The sequence below is a fragment of the Ciona intestinalis genome, chromosome 3, assembly GCF_000224145.3.
Source record: "Ciona intestinalis chromosome 3, KH, whole genome shotgun sequence".
NCBI classification, from domain to species: domain Eukaryota; kingdom Metazoa; phylum Chordata; class Ascidiacea; order Phlebobranchia; family Cionidae; genus Ciona; species Ciona intestinalis.
In genome coordinates this window covers 2536845-2554852 of record NC_020168.2, presented here as the reverse complement: position 1 = coordinate 2554852, position 18008 = coordinate 2536845, and the positions used below count along the sequence as shown (strand labels likewise).

Here is an 18008-nt window from a genome sequence, read left to right as displayed (position 1 = left end):
GGACTTGTCTTGTAAAGTCAATCTGTTACCTCACTTTTTTACTGATGAATTCAAAGTAAGAAAGACGAAATTACAACAGTACGAGGTAGAAGTCAATAAGGTCTATAAGTCTTTATTAAAGCCAAGCTCTATCATTAAACAGAATGTAAATTTCAAGAAATTGGCCTGAAAAACTCCCTGTCGTGTTTAATCAGCATTAATTGCTCACATATACTTTATATATTTTAAGGGCTCACATATTCTTTATACATCAAGGGAGACATTCTGTCCCATTTTAACTGTATAACAGAGTCAGAAAAGGGTGTGATGGTAGACACTAGTTTTAACTATCGTAAAATTGGCCGGTCTATTTAACCAACGGTACACATATGTGTACCGTTGATTTAACACAAAAAAAAGCGAAGCTAAATTACCAAAACGACGTCATTTATTTTGTACACTGATTTCTGGGTATTCCCCTCGGTAGAAAGAAACAATTCATCTTTTTCCTTCTGATTCTTTATATCGAACGTTAAACGACATGTGTGTCACAATACAGATGTTACTGCACGTTATATCAATCGCAGCTGCGCCAGCATTTCAACTGCAGAGATGGTTAATCCTCTGGTCCTATCACATGCAGGTGTGTGGTGTTCATATTTTGCATTATGTAAACAAAATCCAAATAAATAACAGTGTCAGTCACATCCATGTCCAGTCCTTATGAACATTGCAGTGAATACGTACTACAATAATGTGCAGGTTTTGAAACTATGTATGACTAACAAGAAAACTCTATTTAAACCAGGAGCATTCGCATTATAGGTGTTACTTGACCTCCAGCCATGTACGGTATTATTCTTGATAGCTTGATGGACTGTATCAAACAAATGTATGGCGAGCAAGTATGGAAGAGAGTCATTGGACCATGTGGTATTTCAAACTCTGTGTTCACTACACACAAGGTAAAGAAATATGTTGCATTTGAAGCTTCTTTTATGTGAGGTCTATACTTAACTACACAAACAGTCTTGTCTTAGATGCAAAACTTGTTTCTGAAAGAATGACTTGATTTGTGATGTACATTTAAAAAAAGTAGAATCCAGTCGAATTTTAGAGTGGGTGTAACAAATTTCCGCTTTTCTAGGCTTTACAAGATGCATTAGAAATTATAAGATGTTTTAAAAAAATACAAGATGTATTAGAAAAAAAAAACTAGTTCTTTGTAACACAAACTTTATCATAGACAAACACTTTCTATAACTTAAGACATTTAGAAGAACCCGCTTGATTTAGAAAACAATATATAAGTTAAATTAGTTTTTACGATATGAGATTTTTTTGATATGAGATATAACACTGTTTCAACACAGATATACCATGAAGAGCTCGTACCAAACTTGGCAAAAGCTGTGGCTGAGTTAACAGGGAAGTCAATTGAATCAGTTATGCAGGCTGCGGGGGAACATTTTATTTTGTACATCGCTGATATAAAGTATGTTAGTTGTAATACCTATGTACCAACATAAGTCTGTACTGTTCGTATTCTGATATATTGTACATGTAAAGAAAACTTTATATTAGTTTTTGATTGCTACAGCTACAGTGGACAAATATATTTCCTAGCGGTTAAAGTAAAATAGCAAAATATACCTAGTATATTGAATATAATATGTCAGAATTGAAATACATACTAGGAAATAAAATAAAACAAACAACACTTGTTTTTATTTAATCATCATACTTACAGTTTTACAGTTTTTGTTCTTTTAATCTAACTTTTTTTGCAAAGAAAGCATCTCCAAAGTTTTTGTTTTCCAGAAATGATACTGTTACAAAAGTCTTAGGACGACGCTTTACTGATTTTCTAAATGGATTGAACTGCATGCATGACTACTATCGATTCAGCTTCACTGAAATTCAACCTCCAAGGTAAAACAATTATTCCAATCAAAACAAATATTAATAAAACTATCATCATTTAATCTTGTGGGGCATGGCATCTTTAGAAGTTATAACATGACGTTTATTTTAAACACTTTTATTTTTATTTACATGGTTTTATTTATATGTGTCTGCTTACAAATTAACATGTAATTTTTGTTTTTAGAGAATTATTTTTTTTAAATATTGTAAACTTTGTTGCACAAAAAAAGTTAAAAGTTGTTTCATAATTTAATATTTTAGTTTCCATGTTTCAAAAGAAGATTCTGAAGGCTTGGAATTACACTATAGAAGTCGTAGAACCTTCATTGGCTATGTTCATTATGTTAAAGGATTACTACTCAAGATTGCAAGCAAGTTTTATTCCATTGATCTAGATGTGCTCGTAACACAGCAGGGCTTTGCTGGGGATGTCATGTTAGCCGTGTACAGGTAAATGGTAGTTCTATATACCTGTATATGTAATGTAACATCTACATACAATTCAGATAGCATCTGCAGTAATTTATCAAATTTAAATTTATACAAACTACATGTTTCTATTTAAAATAATTGAATTATATTATTCTTCTTTATTTTTTTGAAATTTGAAGGTTGAACTTTCAGAACAGCCAGTACTTAGCATTTCATAAAGTCATTGCCGGAAATATGAAGTTCAGGGAGAAAAACAACTTGATCATGCCCTCCAACATGGCTTTCGATCTATTTCCATATCATCTTGTGTTTAACGACAGGTACATATATATAATAAACTAAGTGTGAGTGGTTTCCAACCTTTTATACTATGTGGACCCCTTTTACAGTCCCTAAATGCCTATAACCATTCTTTATGTTGAATATAAAATTCAAACAAAAAATTGTGAAATATTGCTAAAACATAATAAAAGTTTTGTGACAATTATCAATATAATATAATTTTCCCTTGCTGCCGCTTATAAACTATCTGTGACCACCTAACCTACTGAATACATGGAAACAAACTGCACCATTGTAAATAAGTTGAATTTATTCGCTTATTCACTTTACTTAAACAAAAGTAAATTAATTCACTTAGAACAGTGGTTCTTAAACTTTTTTGTATGCATTACCGTCCTAAGGGTTGGAAAAAGGTTTGAAAAAAAATCCGGTTATTTTTATTACATTTGTTTAGACAATGAAGGAAATACTGTTACAGGCACAATAAGTTGGTATAATCATAATATTAATTTTAGATTGGAGATTTTGAGCACTGGGCTTGGTATAGATGTCATATACAAAGGGTTGGAGGGAAGAAGGCTTAACGAAGCTTTCTTTATGACACGGCCTCTTGGATATGCACTGACGTGGGAAAATGTAGGTTACTTTAGGAGTTATATGTGTTTTATTACTGATTTGTTTATATTATTGAATAAAGCACTGTATTCTAAATGAAAAACAAATGGAGTGCTATAGATATATATGTCTTTTAATTTATTTTCTTAAATGTTTATTTTTTCATTGTATCAAACTACACTTAAAATGTGTATAATGTTTTGTGTTGAATCTTAACTGTGTATAGGTGAGAATTCATCGAAACAATGTGTTCGAGTTGACCTCAGCTAAAAGTTCCGAGAGACAAGCCGTCAATGAGGAAAGTAAATATCACTTGTTGTTTCGAATTTGTTTTTTTAAGCAAAATAATGTGGACCAGGGGTGTGCAACTTTTATTACAACAGGGCCAAGTATAAATTACTAGGTTAACTCACTTTATTTAACATAGGCTTGCACATTTCAGTAATAGTTTACTTTTGTCTTTGATCTTATGATTTTAAAGGGGGTTATTTCCTTGCAGAAATATAAAGTTCGGACACATAAATTTCTGAGGAAAACTTCTATAGAAATTTATTGTCACACCAAATAAATTCAGTAAAAAATTATGCAGCTGGCTTTGCGGCTGCACAACTTTCATTTGTGGGCAGCATTGGGCCCGTGGGCGCAGATTGCACACCATTGATAAAGACCATAACTTTTAAAACGGTGGTTTATAAACTATAGGTTGATAATTATATAACCTATTTCAATTTTTTTAAATTATATGAAATAAAAATAAATAAAAAAACATAAAGTTTTCTCTGAACGAAATTACAGGTTTGGCCTATACCTAATTTTACAGCAACGATATTTTGAAACTTACATGCAATGTTTTTAGACACAGCTTCTCGGTTTCGTGATCAAATGACAGCAACTCACTTTGTGAAGCTGCGTGGTCAAATGTTATACGTCCAGGAGAAAGATTATGTTATATTTCTTTCTACAGTAATGTAAGTAAGATATTTCAAAAGTTTTAATTTTTAGATTTTGACTAAACTTCATTTGGAAACAAGGAATATGCAGATCAGTTTTCTAAAATTTATTCCACCGAGATGCAGCATTGATATATAAAGCCTTTGGCTTGTTACAGCCAAACTTAGTTCTCAAAATATTTTCAACTGACCTAATAACACATTCTACTATGGTGAGATCCGTGACAAAGCGGGCCATAGGATTTAGACTGGAGTTTCCTAAATTACCATGATTAATTTCTCCAGGAATGATGATTTAAACAATATGTACGAAATGGGTTTGTTTGTTAATGACCTTCCGTACCATGATCTGAGCAGAGATATGGTTCTACACGGTCCACAACAAACAAGTGAATATCGGTTAGCATTGGACATGGAACAGGTACTCGTAGTAAACTTAAGTATTAAAACTTCATGTTAGAATTAGGTACTAAAAGTAAACCTTTAAAGGTTTGGCAATAAAAATCTACAAAACTACATTGTGGGGGAGGACACCAAATTAGTTTTTTTTATATTAACAGTATTCTGCAACTTGTAGTTAACCTACCGAATTTAACCAGCTGTGCCAGTTTCTTTGCCATGTAAATATATATATATATATAACTTTAAAACGATCTCCAGACATTCAATCCATTATTTTACCCAAACTCAAAGCTAACAAAGTAAGAGAGTTAGCGAGTGTAAAAGTGTTAAGTATACTATTTGTTGGTGTACTGAATAGACTTAAAATTTATAATTTGCGTTTTATACGTAGACAAAAGCTACGCGCTTAGAGGAGATGGTTGAAAGTTTGAGTTCGGAGCAACGGAAGACCGATGACTTGTTGTACAGTATGATACCACGGGAAGTTGCATGTGCTTTAAAAGAAGGAGGACCAACTGACAGTGTTTGCACGGTATATCTACTATTGTCTGTTTTCCTTTTAGGATGTTCTAATAATCTGAAGCAGTTTTCCTTGTTTTTACAAATAATCATTTCAAGCAATTAATCATTTCATGTGCATTTTTTATTTGCTTGGATTTAAATTTGAAAAATTATTGTTTGGATGTTTAAGTTTTGTCTATTTAAAACTGAATGGTTGTTGCAGAAATATGATGAAGTAACTGTTCTCTTCAGTGATGTGGTGAATTTCGCAAACATCTGTAAACATATCGCTCCTCATGAGATAATGATCACACTAAACATGATGGTTGGTGGAATTTTTATTTCAGTTTTATTAAATTGAGATATTTTGTTTTAATTTTACCAAATTTCATAATGTTCTTTTATAACGTTCAAAGTGCACACGGGCGTCTGCTTGTAACCCAGAGGTAATGGGTTCAAGGCTTGTCGTTGCCACTATTGTGAGCGTATGTGTTCTTGGACAAGACACTTAACTAATTAGTTGTCTAAATTATCGGCCATACAAAAAAATTAAAAAACAAATCATCCACAAAGTAACAAACATGGTAACTGGTAACCTGGCAGGAGGTGTATGAAACAGAACACCCGTGGTATAACAACTGTCGTTAAAGTCCACACAATATAAAGTAAGTTACATTCATTCATTAACATAAAGTATTTTCTGCTTTGCATTATTCATGCAAGTAAACTTGTCCACAAATCTTCACTTGTGGTTTTTATAATCTAACTTTTCAGGTAAGTGTGTTTGACATCTTGTGCGAAAAATTCAACACTTACAAAGTGGAGACGGTGGCTGATGGTTTCATGTGTGTGTCCGGTGCACCAACATATGATGACCGTCATGCACATAACATGGCTGACATGGCAATTCAAATGCTGCATGGAATTAAAACAGTGCGCGATCCAAACACAAGAGAACCCATACAAATAAGAATAGGTAACCAAAAATGAGATAAGAAGTTTTTGGACACTAAAGTGATGTTAGTGGCCCGAATATATATCATGTTGAAACATAATGAACAATCGTTTACCAGTGAAAAATAAGTTTTTCTCTTCATTTCATTTCTAACACGCACTATAATTCACCTATATATGAGGTATGTCACACTGTTAATGTTTATTCACTTGTTATTAGGTTTACATTGTGGTGGAGTAATTGCTTGTGTTCTTGGACATAAGATACCTCAATACTGTTTATTTGGAGATACAGTTCATATTGCATCAAAGTTGGAAGCTACCGGATTAGTAAGTACAAACATTACTAAACATCAGTTGAATTTTATTTGTAATTGTTGAATTAATGGCATGGGAGGTATAATATAGTAGGGTGGGGAAAGAATGGGACACCTTTAGCACATAATATCCAAATATTCTTATTGTGTTTTAAACAATTAACAACGGTGTATTGGAGTCTTTAGGCTACAGTTTTATATTTTCTTAAAGTTCTTTGTTTACTACCAGATGTGACGAGAAAATAAAACGAAAAGGTGTCCCATCTTTCCCCACTCTACTATAACGTTTTTTCTTGTCCATTTTCGTATAGTTAAGAGTGCTTGCATCAAAACCAAAACATACACGGACCGATACTCTTCTACCATTGTAGGCATGTCTCTTTGTTATAGTCGATGTTATAGTAACCTAGCCACATAAGGCTACATACAATAAAGTCATTTATTTATAGAGCTACTACAGAAGAGTAATATTAATTTTTCTCATTAACTTTGCCTTATAGGGACAGCGGATTCAGATCAGCCAGACTTGCATGGAAAAGTTGTCAGAATGTTCTGACTATGAAATTGAACCAAAGGGGATGGTAAAGATAAAGGGGAGACAATCTATTATGACCTACTGGTTAAATGGTAATTCTGAATAATCATGTTGTGTTCTATACAACTCAGTGGTCACTAACGGGTTGTCCAAATTATCAGCCTTACATAAAAATTGTAAAAAAAATTCCAAAAATAATCACCTACAAAGTAACATACATGGTAACTTATGAGCTGGCACAAAATGTATAAAAACCCAGGTTATTTTACAAAACCCGGCTTAATACTTTACAGGAAGGAACAAAACTGCTGATGGAACTTACCCTGCTCCTCCAACACCAACGTTAGTATCTACTATTACATTTTCAGCCATTTTCTTACCAGCATACTTTTTTAGTCAATTTTGTGTTTGTAATCTTTATGTATGGTTTACACATAAATATTTTCTTAGGTACTCACGAAATAAAAAGAATAACAAAATGACAGCTGTACACGGTGAGTTTAAATTATTTCAGAACACCTTTTTTTGTGAATCGATTATAATATAAAAGCATTGATTGCTTGTATGTAGGATTTAGAAATGTTTGTATGCGATAGTAATGTAATATTAACTTTTTTTTGTCTCTTTGATTATGGTTATGAATGTTTATAAATATTTTTACCGAAAAGACAAAATATATATCGCAAAACAACAGTTGTTAAAACACCCTTACAGTTAAAAGCATATTTACATTTATTTGGATATGTGGTATATTTAAACATCTCATAAAAAAAATTGGTAAAACATTTTGAACCTAATCGTTTAACACTCCGTAAGATTTAACTTTTGCTAACTTTACCACTCAAGGCTGTTTGTTCAATTTTTTATTTATTGTAGAAAATGAAAACTCTGAGTTTGATTTTGAGAATAATGAAGTGATCATGGTGGAAAATGAGGAACAGGTTCATTGCTCTGAAGATACCACATTGCGGAAATATAGCTTATGCAGTGGTTCAAGTATTTAAATGTATGTTCTGTTTAACCATTAGGAAATCAGGAAATATTAATATGTTTCAATATTACAGTATCCTGAAATTAGCAGCTGAGTTTGGGATTTCGTTGACTGGAGTAAACTATATGTGTAGTTATCTAATTCATTGCAACTGACATATATGTTTGTAAATATGTTGCTCAAGTTGTGAATACATTATGTCTAATGTCGGTGTGATGAGGGAAATAAAATGTAGATACTCTTTCCATTTTGTTGTTTTTACATCAAAAGCCTGCCGAAGTCTATATTGTAGGGTGGGAGAAGATGAAATTCCTTTAGCACATAATATTCATATAACCTGATCGTGTTTTAAACAATTAACGTGGGGGTACGGTTTTATAATTTTTTTAATGTTCTTTGTTTACTACCAAATGAGACGAGAAAATGGCATAAAAAGGTGTCCCATCCTCCCCTATACTAAATATCCAAACTACGAGCACGAGGTATTGTTTACTTGTTTAAATGAATACCCGTTGCAAGATATACAGTATCTCGGATTGAGGAAAATTTAAACCGAGCCACGGTCGTGTGGGTTATAAAACAGCATGGTTCACATACAGTTAAGTGTAGCTAATATTCACCTTTATAATAACAGCAATTACACTTGTAGAAAGGTAACGAATGGACCAATTTAAAATTCATGTCAAAGCTGCGAAATACAATAGCTGTAAAATGCAATTACGCAATGAAACGTTTTGAAAATCGTTGCATAATGCAAATCATAAGCCAGTGTGAATTATTTACCCATGAAAGTCGTGCTTCATATTTAACCAGCTCATTAAAGTTTAATTTTTGTTTTCATTTTACAACACCTCTCCGTAGCCTTTGGTTCCTGCGACTAACTTCCGAGTGACACGAGATTCAAGATTAGTTTCGTTGGCTCATAGTTGGCCAATGGACAACTCAGAGCTATAGGAATAAAAGGCGGTTTCAGCATATCATTACTTTCAAAAGTAGCCCCAGGCGAGCGTATTTTCTGATTGGAGCGTTTTAAACGTAAGATGGTTGTACATGCTAAAGTTAGGTTTATGGGAGTGGTACAAGAGTCTTATAAAGTAAAACGTGTTGCATGCTATCATTGGGCAACAGAGTGTATATAACTAAGGCGAACTTACTCGGCAGAGAACGAGCGGGTGTAATACCAAGAACGGTTATAGCACGCATTCTTAAATAGCGGCATTTCATGCGTCCAGCACGTTTTTCCGGCAAAATAGATGATAAACTGTCACCATGATTGATGAGAAAGACAAAATTTGTTTTGTCGATTTCGTGCTTATGTCACTTTGGTTTCTGTGCGATTGGTTTACAAATCTATACGATTGGTTTACTTTCAGATTCAAGATTGTTCTATAGATTAGTGCACTGTTAAGGAATATAGGGAAAATGATTTCTTTATATTGGATGGTGGCGACTTTGTTCGCGTTAGCTAAATGCCAAACACTTGTAGAAGTAAGTAGCGTTTTCGTCATGTATGGCGGTGTGTTTATTATATGTTGCTCCAAAACCAGTTGTGGGTCATTTATACATCATAACAATTAAGTACCATATATTCCTAATAAACAAATTTGTATATTGATGTTTGTAATACCATGACCATAAGCATTTATACATACAAATATATATAGTAGGGAAAGATGGGACACCTTTTCATTGTATTTTCTCTTTCCATTTGGTAGTAAACAAAGAACATTTACATAATTATAAAACCGCATCCCATGGCCCCCATATACCGTTGTTAATTGTTTAAAACACGATCAGAATATTTGGGTATTATGTGCTAAGGGTGTGCCATCTTCCCCCATCCTACTATAAAACTATATTATACTGTGGAGTAAGATGCGATACCGTTAGTCCATGTTTCGTGACCGTGTTTTAACACTACGGTTATATGGTTCTGTAAATATTCTTCGTTTACTACAAAATGGGAGAAAAATGAATAAACATATGTCCCATTTCACCCCGCCATACTATAAATATATACTACTATCAGCCAAGCCAGGAAGACGTGATCAGTTTAACTGCGACGGGAAACGGACGAACATGGATTCCGACAGCAAATTGCGAACCCGTGTGTCGGAATGTCACGTGGGAGAGGATTGGGAACATGGTCAAATTTACAATTGTTGGAGGCAGCGCCGGTTATATTGCCGTTGCAATTTCTTCGGATACGAATATGGTAATTTAACTTTTTTTTAGTTTATTCCAGTATGTTGTATAAATCTAAGTAACTGTACAATTGCGATTGAATTCTTAAGCACACAAACCGGCGTAGCAAAGATTTGAAAATTACGACAATTTTCTGCTTTTTTATTAAGATAGAAAAATGTCGTATTTTTTTATTAATTGACATAATATCAACCGTTTGTGTAGTCTTTAAGACAATCTTTGCACATGAATACGTTTTCAAATCAAAATGTTACAGTAGTCGTGTTTCACGAAACCGCCTATTAATGTGATAGGCTCGACATGAACCAATTACTAATGACGTAATTATTATCACAGGGGCCAGCGGACGATTCTTACGTATGCTCTCGGGCGACACCTACCAGCGAAAATTTGTCTCTTAGCTCGAGTTATTTGACTGGACACGGCCCTCCAGTGGTCGTTGGACCAGTAAGTAATGCTACATTATTTTAAATTTACTTTTCTGAAGACGAGGAATATATTAAACTGAGTATGCTGTGGGGCGCCACGATTGTGCTCGATATACAATGACCAGCAGTTGAGTTGTTCCGCTGGGATATATAAGTAATCGTGGTAATTAACGAGTTATAAAGGAAAATCATGCAACAAATCGAATGTTTATTAAGAGTGTAACATCAAAACCCAAATCTAAATACTGAAGCGTATAAATAAAATGTTAAACTAAAAAATCGTTTATGCTTTATAGGTGAGCGCCGAAAATGTTGTATCGACTGCAATCGTTAACGGGGAAATGGAATGCTCATTCTTTAGAGCACTTGGCGTTACAAAAACAGTCGAAACAACGCCTGCCACATGGAATATTCAAACAACTAACTTTAACTTGCTGTATGCTGAGGGTAATTTGCTCGCGGATGGTAGTCTAACATACCATACTCATCGATTTCATACCAGCCAAGCTTTCACATTGCTGCCACCTCAAGGTATAGCTTATATTTCCACACGGTCATATTTGTTTTGCGACAGTACATGAACAACGTTATCCTTTAAGCCCGGTATTAATTGGCTTCTGCTTAATTTATAAACACCCATTTATAAACAGTTATGAACATTATACGCTCTAATGTATAATCATAGCAGTTTGCTGTAAGATGGGACATGTTATTTTTTTCTCGTCCAATTGGATAGTGAACAAAGAATCATTTTTGAAATTATAAATCGTTGTTAATTGTTTAAAATATAATGGATTTAGGTGCTAACAGTATCCCATCATACCCCATTGTAATATATTATATATTATATTCTATATTAAAACAGCCGTTTATACAGAACCCGAGGAGACAACAGCAGCATCTACAACAACTACTATGAGCCCCGATATAAATGCAAGCACTGCCGGTGAACCAAGTAACGGGACTGTAACCGACCATGTGCCAGTGGTGATACCACAAACTGCGGCAACTACAATTGGAATTATTGAAAATACGACGTCCGATGCTTCTGGCACTGTACACAGCGTGTTACTTATGTCACTGCTCACTTTCTTTTCCTGTTTCATCATTTAAAAGAAACGAAGTATTGACCAACAGTTATAGCGTAGAATACTTACTTACACAGTTAGTATTCTATGGTTATAGTCTATGTATCGATGTATTGTACATATAAGCCTATGATTAGCTGTGTCCTCATTTGAGTGGATTTATGAAAATCGCCTTCAATTCAGTGTAAATAGCGCGATGAGATGTATCCACGTTTGCATGTTGTTACACTTTATTATATGATAGTTTAGGTCGTAGTCGAAATTTCCACATCCTAAAACTCACTCACATACGATTGTCTGCCGGTATACCAATATATTACAATAATAAAAATATATATACTGTTGTATTATATTCACAAAAGTGCATAATCTGAATTAAATTTACTAGATTAGACTATTAAAAAAGGGAGAGATTAAAAAAGAAATTTAATGTTTTTGCTATCACGAAACATACCTTTTCGTGGATGATTAACTGCTTCAGATTGGCATATTATTCGTCAAGCCATTTAACGATATACTTTTGCTTACAAAAAAAGAATCGACAGGCTCTAAAGTTAAACATTGTGTCAAAATAAAGCATATATAGCCTAAAGGCTCTATACCAATCTCTTTGCTTATACTAAACTATAGGCACATGGTCCAGCTAAACTCTTGCACAAACCAGGGACGTGAGGGCAAGACTAATTATAGCGTGGTGCACTTAACAAAAGTTGGCAAGAATGAAAGATGAGAGTACCAGCTGTAGGCCTATGTTTCGCATTGCCTAACTTTGGGGTGATAGAAAGAAAAAGGTTATCCAATGGCGAGAATAGATGAAAAAGGCAAATTCAATATGGTGTTCGCTGATGACAACTCGGAACGCGCCAAAACTTAATTGTGCATTGAGGTGTTTTTGCGAGGCTTTGCAGTTATTGGTTTATAAATGCAGAGACAAATATATTGTTTTCTACAGAACATTAGGAGTTATGGAAGCAGCTGAAAGTAATGATGATGTTGATTTGTTTAAAAATATACGATATTACGTTGTTGGCGAGCTACCACAATCGGTAAGTGTGCCTAACTACATTGTCACCAGTAGTATGTTTTTTTTTCATATACGATCATTGCATATATTTTCCCTATATTTTGTAGACGAAGGACATTTTATCTAAAGCGAAATCAGAATCCTACTTATCAGCATTAGCAACTCATGTATTGGTGACGAATCCCGATCATTATGAAGTGGAAGCTGCACGAGATATTTGGCAAATTCCCACTGTAACTGTAAGCAATAATGTAAAAAAACGCAATATATCTTAATTAAACATTGTTTGTCTTTCAGCCACGTTGGGTGGAGCTAAGTCACAAGTGCAATACATTGTTACCGTATCCTTTTGTAAAGTAAATCTATTCTCATTATGTGTATAATAATAATAACCAAAATAGTTAAATTTTACAAAACTTTGGTTATGTAAATAAAACGAAACACAACGACATTTTTATTACGAAGACATAGCTTTAAAAAGTATGCGAAGTTTGCAAGTACTTTGTGTGTTTGTGTTTAATAATTTACCATAATGTAAATTGCCCTGCAAAGAATACAACTCTGAAAGCAAGTTACTCACCTGAATCCGAGTCTACTGTATTACCATTAACTTCATATTTTCCTTAACATTATATCTTTAGAACTAACGGTTTCTCACCAAGTGTAAACCAACTCTTCATCGGTTTTGTTTTTACATTTTCCAACCTTGTAAAAGCAGATAAAGCTTCATTATGGAGTATGGTAACATACCATGGTGGAAAGTGTCAAACAAAGCTTGACAAACATTGTACGCACCTCGTCACAGCTGAACCATCTGGGGTATCCAACACTTGTAGCCTATTGATTAAAATGTTTTATGATTTTTTTTTTTGCAAACTTGAATTTATTTTTTGGCTTTTGATAGTTTTATTGAACTAAAATATTTTTTAAATAGTTAGTGTTTCACTGTGTATAATAGTGTTAGCTTGTCACATAGCAATATATTCAGTTTGAAAGAAGAATGATTTATTTACTGACTAAGCTAAATCATTACAATAACTTTTCCACCGTACAGGCAAAATACACACAATCCCTGAAGCATGAAAATATATCAATTGTAGCTCCAGACTGGATCACAGATTGTATCAAGTTAAACACAAAATGTGACCCAGCATTTTACCATCCTAAGCTAAACACAGTTGCAACAGTAAAGCAAGGTAAAAATACGCTGTTGTTTTGGGTTGCCTAATTGGTGCACGTCCAATATGTCCATCTAGTTCGTTATAACAACATAGTGGACATAGCAGACATGCACTGATTAAAGGGAACGGTTATTTTGTGATTTTTAGAATGTGTCCGTCTGAATTTTGTTCTTTTAAATTAATTTTTACTCGTAGTGCCAGAATCTGAAGTCACCAAAGTTGCTGCGAAAACCAAAGCAATAAAACTAACAACTCCTACTGCAGGTAAATAAAGTAGTGTGGGGAAAGGCGGGACACTGTTTATGCTATTTTTTGTCCCATTTGGTAGTAAACAAAGAAAATTCAAAGAATTATAAAACTTTATCCTCACAACTCCTATAGACCGCTGCCCGCTGGTAATTGTTTAGTACACAATCACGATATTTGGATATTATGTGCTAAAGGTGTCCCGTCCCACTCTACCATATAAAAAGTTTTATTGTAAATGTATAATAATAATTATCTTTCCTTATTAAATTTATCTTAAAGAAACTCCTTCAAGAATTCAACACCCAACACCACCTGCAACCCAGGTATATATATTACTTTTACCACTTTCAAATTTACACTGTTTAAATAATAGGCTTCAGTTTTGTGTTCTGTAGATTTTAGTTTCGAAGTTAAAATAGCAGGGAATTTAACTGGCTATTGAATATTTACTCAAATGGAACCACAAAATAAATATCCCCAATTAAATCAAAAAAGTTAAAGCAGTGCATTACTTTGTTTTTTAAAAATTTTTTTACGTACGGGTTAAAAACGAGTTTTACTATGAAAATGCGATTGGCCCATATCAATTTTAAATTAATAGACTTTTGCTGTAAGTAATATATTATATACTGTAAAGTTTTAAAACCCTACATCATTTGTTTTACATATTTTATAAAGCAAAAGCAAGTTCCAATTCAAGAACAAGTGATGACAGCTCCTCATTCAAGGTAGAATTAAATGTATATATATTTTTATTGCATTTCTATCACTTATTATTTTGTTCAAAGAAAAACTGGGCACTGTAATCTAGTAAAGTTGTTTGTAAGCAAAAATAACGTTTTCAAATCAAAATCAGTATAATACTCTAAAAAATCTTTTAAAAATATGAAAAAAGAAAAAAAGTTTCATAATTTCTTACAAATTTTTCACAACTGTAGTAACCGATCACCAATGAATATCAACAACCCTAAAGTGAAGGCCATGGAAATGCAAAACCAGCAACAGGTAACAATTTAATCAAAATAAGCATTTCTAAATTTAGTCACTTTATATATCAAATGTTTAAAATGTTCTTGATTTCTGTAGTTTAGCAAGGTAACATAATATACGCCCAGATATATACATACAGAAAATAACCAAAAACATTCAATCGTGGACTTACTAATTGCATTATCTTTAAATTCCTAGATCAAAACAGAACACCAAACAAACCTGCATATGCAACCTGGAGCCAACCAACCAAGGTTAGATCTTTATTTTAATTGAAAAGTATTTTTATTTAAATATACTCTGGTGAAAAAAATAATTTGATAACACCATTTGGTTTCAATAAACAGCGAATGCAATGCGTATAAAAAAACATTTAGGGCAATTATTTTCATTAAATACATGTATATACACTGTAATACACATTCAATTATAACTGAATCTAAAACTTGAGTTAAATGGTCTTTATTTTTTTACATTCATAGAAATGTTATAACAACCAACTCGAACTGGATTAATCTGGTTATTTTAGGTTCCCGATGCAAAACCACCAAATCCCGCCATCTATGGTCCCCGCACACAACATGATGCCTTCAACACATAACTACAACATGATGAATGCTCAGAACTTTGGAATGGTCAATCAACAACAACAACAACAACAACAAATGATGATGAGTCCTGGTGATCCAATGATGGCGATGAATCATCAACAGTTCATGATGATGTCCCCTCACGTGAGACCAACCACCCCAAGCCCACGACGTGGTGTAAGTCAATTTTTATAAAACTATTAAAAAAAGGCTATTTAGAACAAGAAGTTCAAAGAACAAATTTAAAAATAGTGTATAAACTTTATTTAAAATAACCTCATGTTTTCGATGCATTCGATTCTGTAAGAGTGAGATCCCATGCCATGGCAGATAAGATGCCCATTTTGATTGCATAAGTGTTCAATTTATGTAAATTAACATGCAGAGTTAATATCCATTAAAACACTTTCCCAGTTACTACCTGCTAGTGCTTTGCATTTAATAAATTCTTTGATTTTAAATCTGTAACTTCTCAATTATAGTCGACCGGTGGTAAAAAGAAGAAGAATGTTCCGCAACAAGTGGCTCGGCCCACCACCCCACACAACATACGACCCCCTCAACATTTCCCACAGAACCAACTCATGTTTTCGCATCAGATGCATCTACAGAATCGAATGCCGGGCAGTGTTGACCACCAAGCGATGATGCAGAGCAGTGATGCCAAACAAAATCTGCAACAACCTGGTGCTGGTATCCCAGGAAGGCATCTAAACCCCGTGGCAATGCAACAAGGGGAGAACTTTCAACTTATGCAGATGCAGCAACAGCAACAACAACAACAACAACAAATGAGAATGAACTTAATGCACCAGACTTCCCCTCGACCCCATGTTAACACCATGGACCAAAAATGGCCACGTACGAGCATGGATCAGGGCTTTGTACCCGGCCACCACCAACAGATGTTCCCCAACCCACAACAACAATCACCAAACCTTGTTTACTCGCAAAACCAAATGATCCGGCAACCAAACCCAACTGTAATGAACACTCAACCAAACCAAATTTCTCACCAGCAACAGCAATACAACAGCATGATGATGAATAGACAGGTAATTTGATAAATACTCTGTTGCTACCAAGAATATAATAATACTAGACCAGGCGTGCCCAACCTTTTTTGACCCAAGATCTACTTTTCAACTAACCAACTGCACGCGGTCTACCAGCTAGCGTCAACGTATGCCGAAATATCTCTTGTATGCGTTTATCCCCTGTATAAGCAACTGCAGCGGTTCAATGAACCATGCTCATGGTTTTAACTTATCAGCAACAAAACTATTTTAATTACTACACAAATTTCAATGACTTCGTTACCAAAACTAACTGAAATGTAACAAACGTCACACATACAATTGTTGCGTCACACGTCATCTTTAGCCGAGCTTAGTTGTGTTTTTGCAGGAAAATCCCTCTCATAGCCCCGTGTACCGTTCTAAAGTGCTGCTCCTGATTTGCTTTTTTTGCCCTACGGTACCGTTTTGCTTTTTTTGCCCTACGGTACCGTTGCGTTGCATATTAAACAAACAGGCTTTGAATACGAATAAACAGGAAAAAATAATCGCCCTCCTATTTAGCGATAAAATGATAGGTCTTTGCTCGTTATCTCTCTGCCATGCTACTAACGTTTGTTGCGATCGCTTGTCGAAAGTCGGAAAGGATCAAAATTTTGGGGAATATAGACTATATTAGATAGTCAAAAATACTTAGTTTGAAGCACAGAGAGTTACTAGTGTACAAATCATGCAGACCAGGTTAAGGAAATTATTGTAAAATAATCGCCATTGTTCCGATTGTTACGTCATAGTAGTCATCATCTTGGATTTTTGCCTGCTGCCGCGCAGGTACGCCCTCTTAACACGGTCCGTGTTTTTTGTACAAAGTATTGATAAAATTAATGATAACGCCACAGCAGATTTTTTGATTTTTTTTATTACACCTGTCGCGGTCGACCTGAGATAGGTCCGCGGACTACCGGTAGACCGTGGTCGACGGGTTGGGCACGCCTGTACTAGACAATAGACATTTCACATCTGGTAAAAGAAAATACCTTTTTTGGAATAAAAAAGAAATATACGGTATATATACTTTGTAACACATTTCTCCACAAGTCTTAAACCAAAAATGCGTTCAAACAAAAGCTGAAAAAATTAACATAAAATACCCGCCCCCCCCCCCATCCAGGTGAACCCACAGCAAATGATGTACCAGCAGAGGTCGCCAAACACAATGAACGCGAATCGCTTCCCGACCTCCACCTCGCTCGAGGCAGCGGGCATGTCCGGGATCTCCCCGATAGCTCTGCAGGAAGGTTTAATGAAAGCAGCGCAAACACGTCCCGACCAACCTGCCCTCATCCATCCTAG

The 18008-nt window shown here is 34.4% G+C and overlaps 3 protein-coding genes and 1 long non-coding RNA gene across 8 annotated transcripts in view; 3 read left to right on the top strand and 1 right to left on the bottom strand.

Moving 5' to 3' along the window:
- The window catches only part of LOC100184119 (PAX-interacting protein 1-like), a 30620-nt gene that overhangs the window by 9292 nt on the left and 3320 nt on the right, over positions 1 to 18008 (top strand). For all 4 annotated transcript variants that reach the window (XM_026833929.1, XM_018817872.2, XM_026833928.1 and 1 more), the window contains exons 2-15: positions 93 to 100; positions 12558 to 12651; positions 12737 to 12868; positions 12927 to 12970; positions 13271 to 13448; positions 13684 to 13825; positions 14006 to 14074; positions 14339 to 14382; positions 14738 to 14787; positions 14998 to 15064; positions 15248 to 15303; positions 15579 to 15816; positions 16122 to 16694; positions 17827 to 17953. In XM_026833929.1, coding sequence (XP_026689730.1) covers positions 12571 to 12651; positions 12737 to 12868; positions 12927 to 12970; positions 13271 to 13448; positions 13684 to 13825; positions 14006 to 14074; positions 14339 to 14382; positions 14738 to 14787; positions 14998 to 15064; positions 15248 to 15303; positions 15579 to 15816; positions 16122 to 16694; positions 17827 to 17953 — 1801 coding nt within the window. In that variant the 5' untranslated portion in view covers positions 93 to 100; positions 12558 to 12570. The remainder of the gene's footprint in view (positions 1 to 92; positions 101 to 12557; positions 12652 to 12736; positions 12869 to 12926; positions 12971 to 13270; positions 13449 to 13683; positions 13826 to 14005; positions 14075 to 14338; positions 14383 to 14737; positions 14788 to 14997; positions 15065 to 15247; positions 15304 to 15578; positions 15817 to 16121; positions 16695 to 17826; positions 17954 to 18008) is intronic.
- LOC100186498 (soluble guanylate cyclase 88E-like) lies at positions 2 to 8131 on the top strand. 2 transcript variants are annotated; one of them, XM_018811301.2, is made up of 20 exons: positions 2 to 85; positions 539 to 622; positions 788 to 944; positions 1353 to 1474; positions 1801 to 1911; positions 2167 to 2355; positions 2517 to 2657; positions 3135 to 3255; positions 3461 to 3536; positions 4091 to 4202; positions 4470 to 4605; positions 4978 to 5118; positions 5311 to 5412; positions 5862 to 6063; positions 6262 to 6371; positions 6859 to 6985; positions 7187 to 7235; positions 7344 to 7387; positions 7770 to 7899; positions 7958 to 8131. In XM_018811301.2, exons 3-19 carry the CDS (start codon positions 825 to 827, stop codon positions 7895 to 7897), a joined length of 2031 nt encoding a protein of 676 aa, XP_018666846.1. In that variant the 5' UTR covers positions 2 to 85; positions 539 to 622; positions 788 to 824; the 3' UTR covers positions 7898 to 7899; positions 7958 to 8131. The 2 variants fall into 2 exon arrangements, with proteins under 2 accessions (XP_018666846.1, XP_009858122.1); XM_009859820.3 differs by having other exon boundaries at positions 805 to 944; positions 7958 to 8115.
- LOC100184171 lies at positions 9232 to 11957 on the top strand. Its single transcript, XM_002130775.4, has 5 exons — positions 9232 to 9372; positions 9914 to 10099; positions 10426 to 10536; positions 10814 to 11048; positions 11395 to 11957. The coding sequence occupies exons 1-5, from the start codon at positions 9307 to 9309 to the stop codon at positions 11628 to 11630; spliced, it is 834 nt and encodes a 277-aa protein (XP_002130811.1). The 5' UTR covers positions 9232 to 9306; the 3' UTR covers positions 11631 to 11957.
- The window catches only part of LOC113474139, a 300-nt gene continuing 178 nt past the window's right edge, over positions 17887 to 18008 (bottom strand). The window contains exon 2 of the long non-coding RNA XR_003395800.1: positions 17887 to 17989. This is a non-coding gene — a long non-coding RNA (uncharacterized LOC113474139). The remainder of the gene's footprint in view (positions 17990 to 18008) is intronic.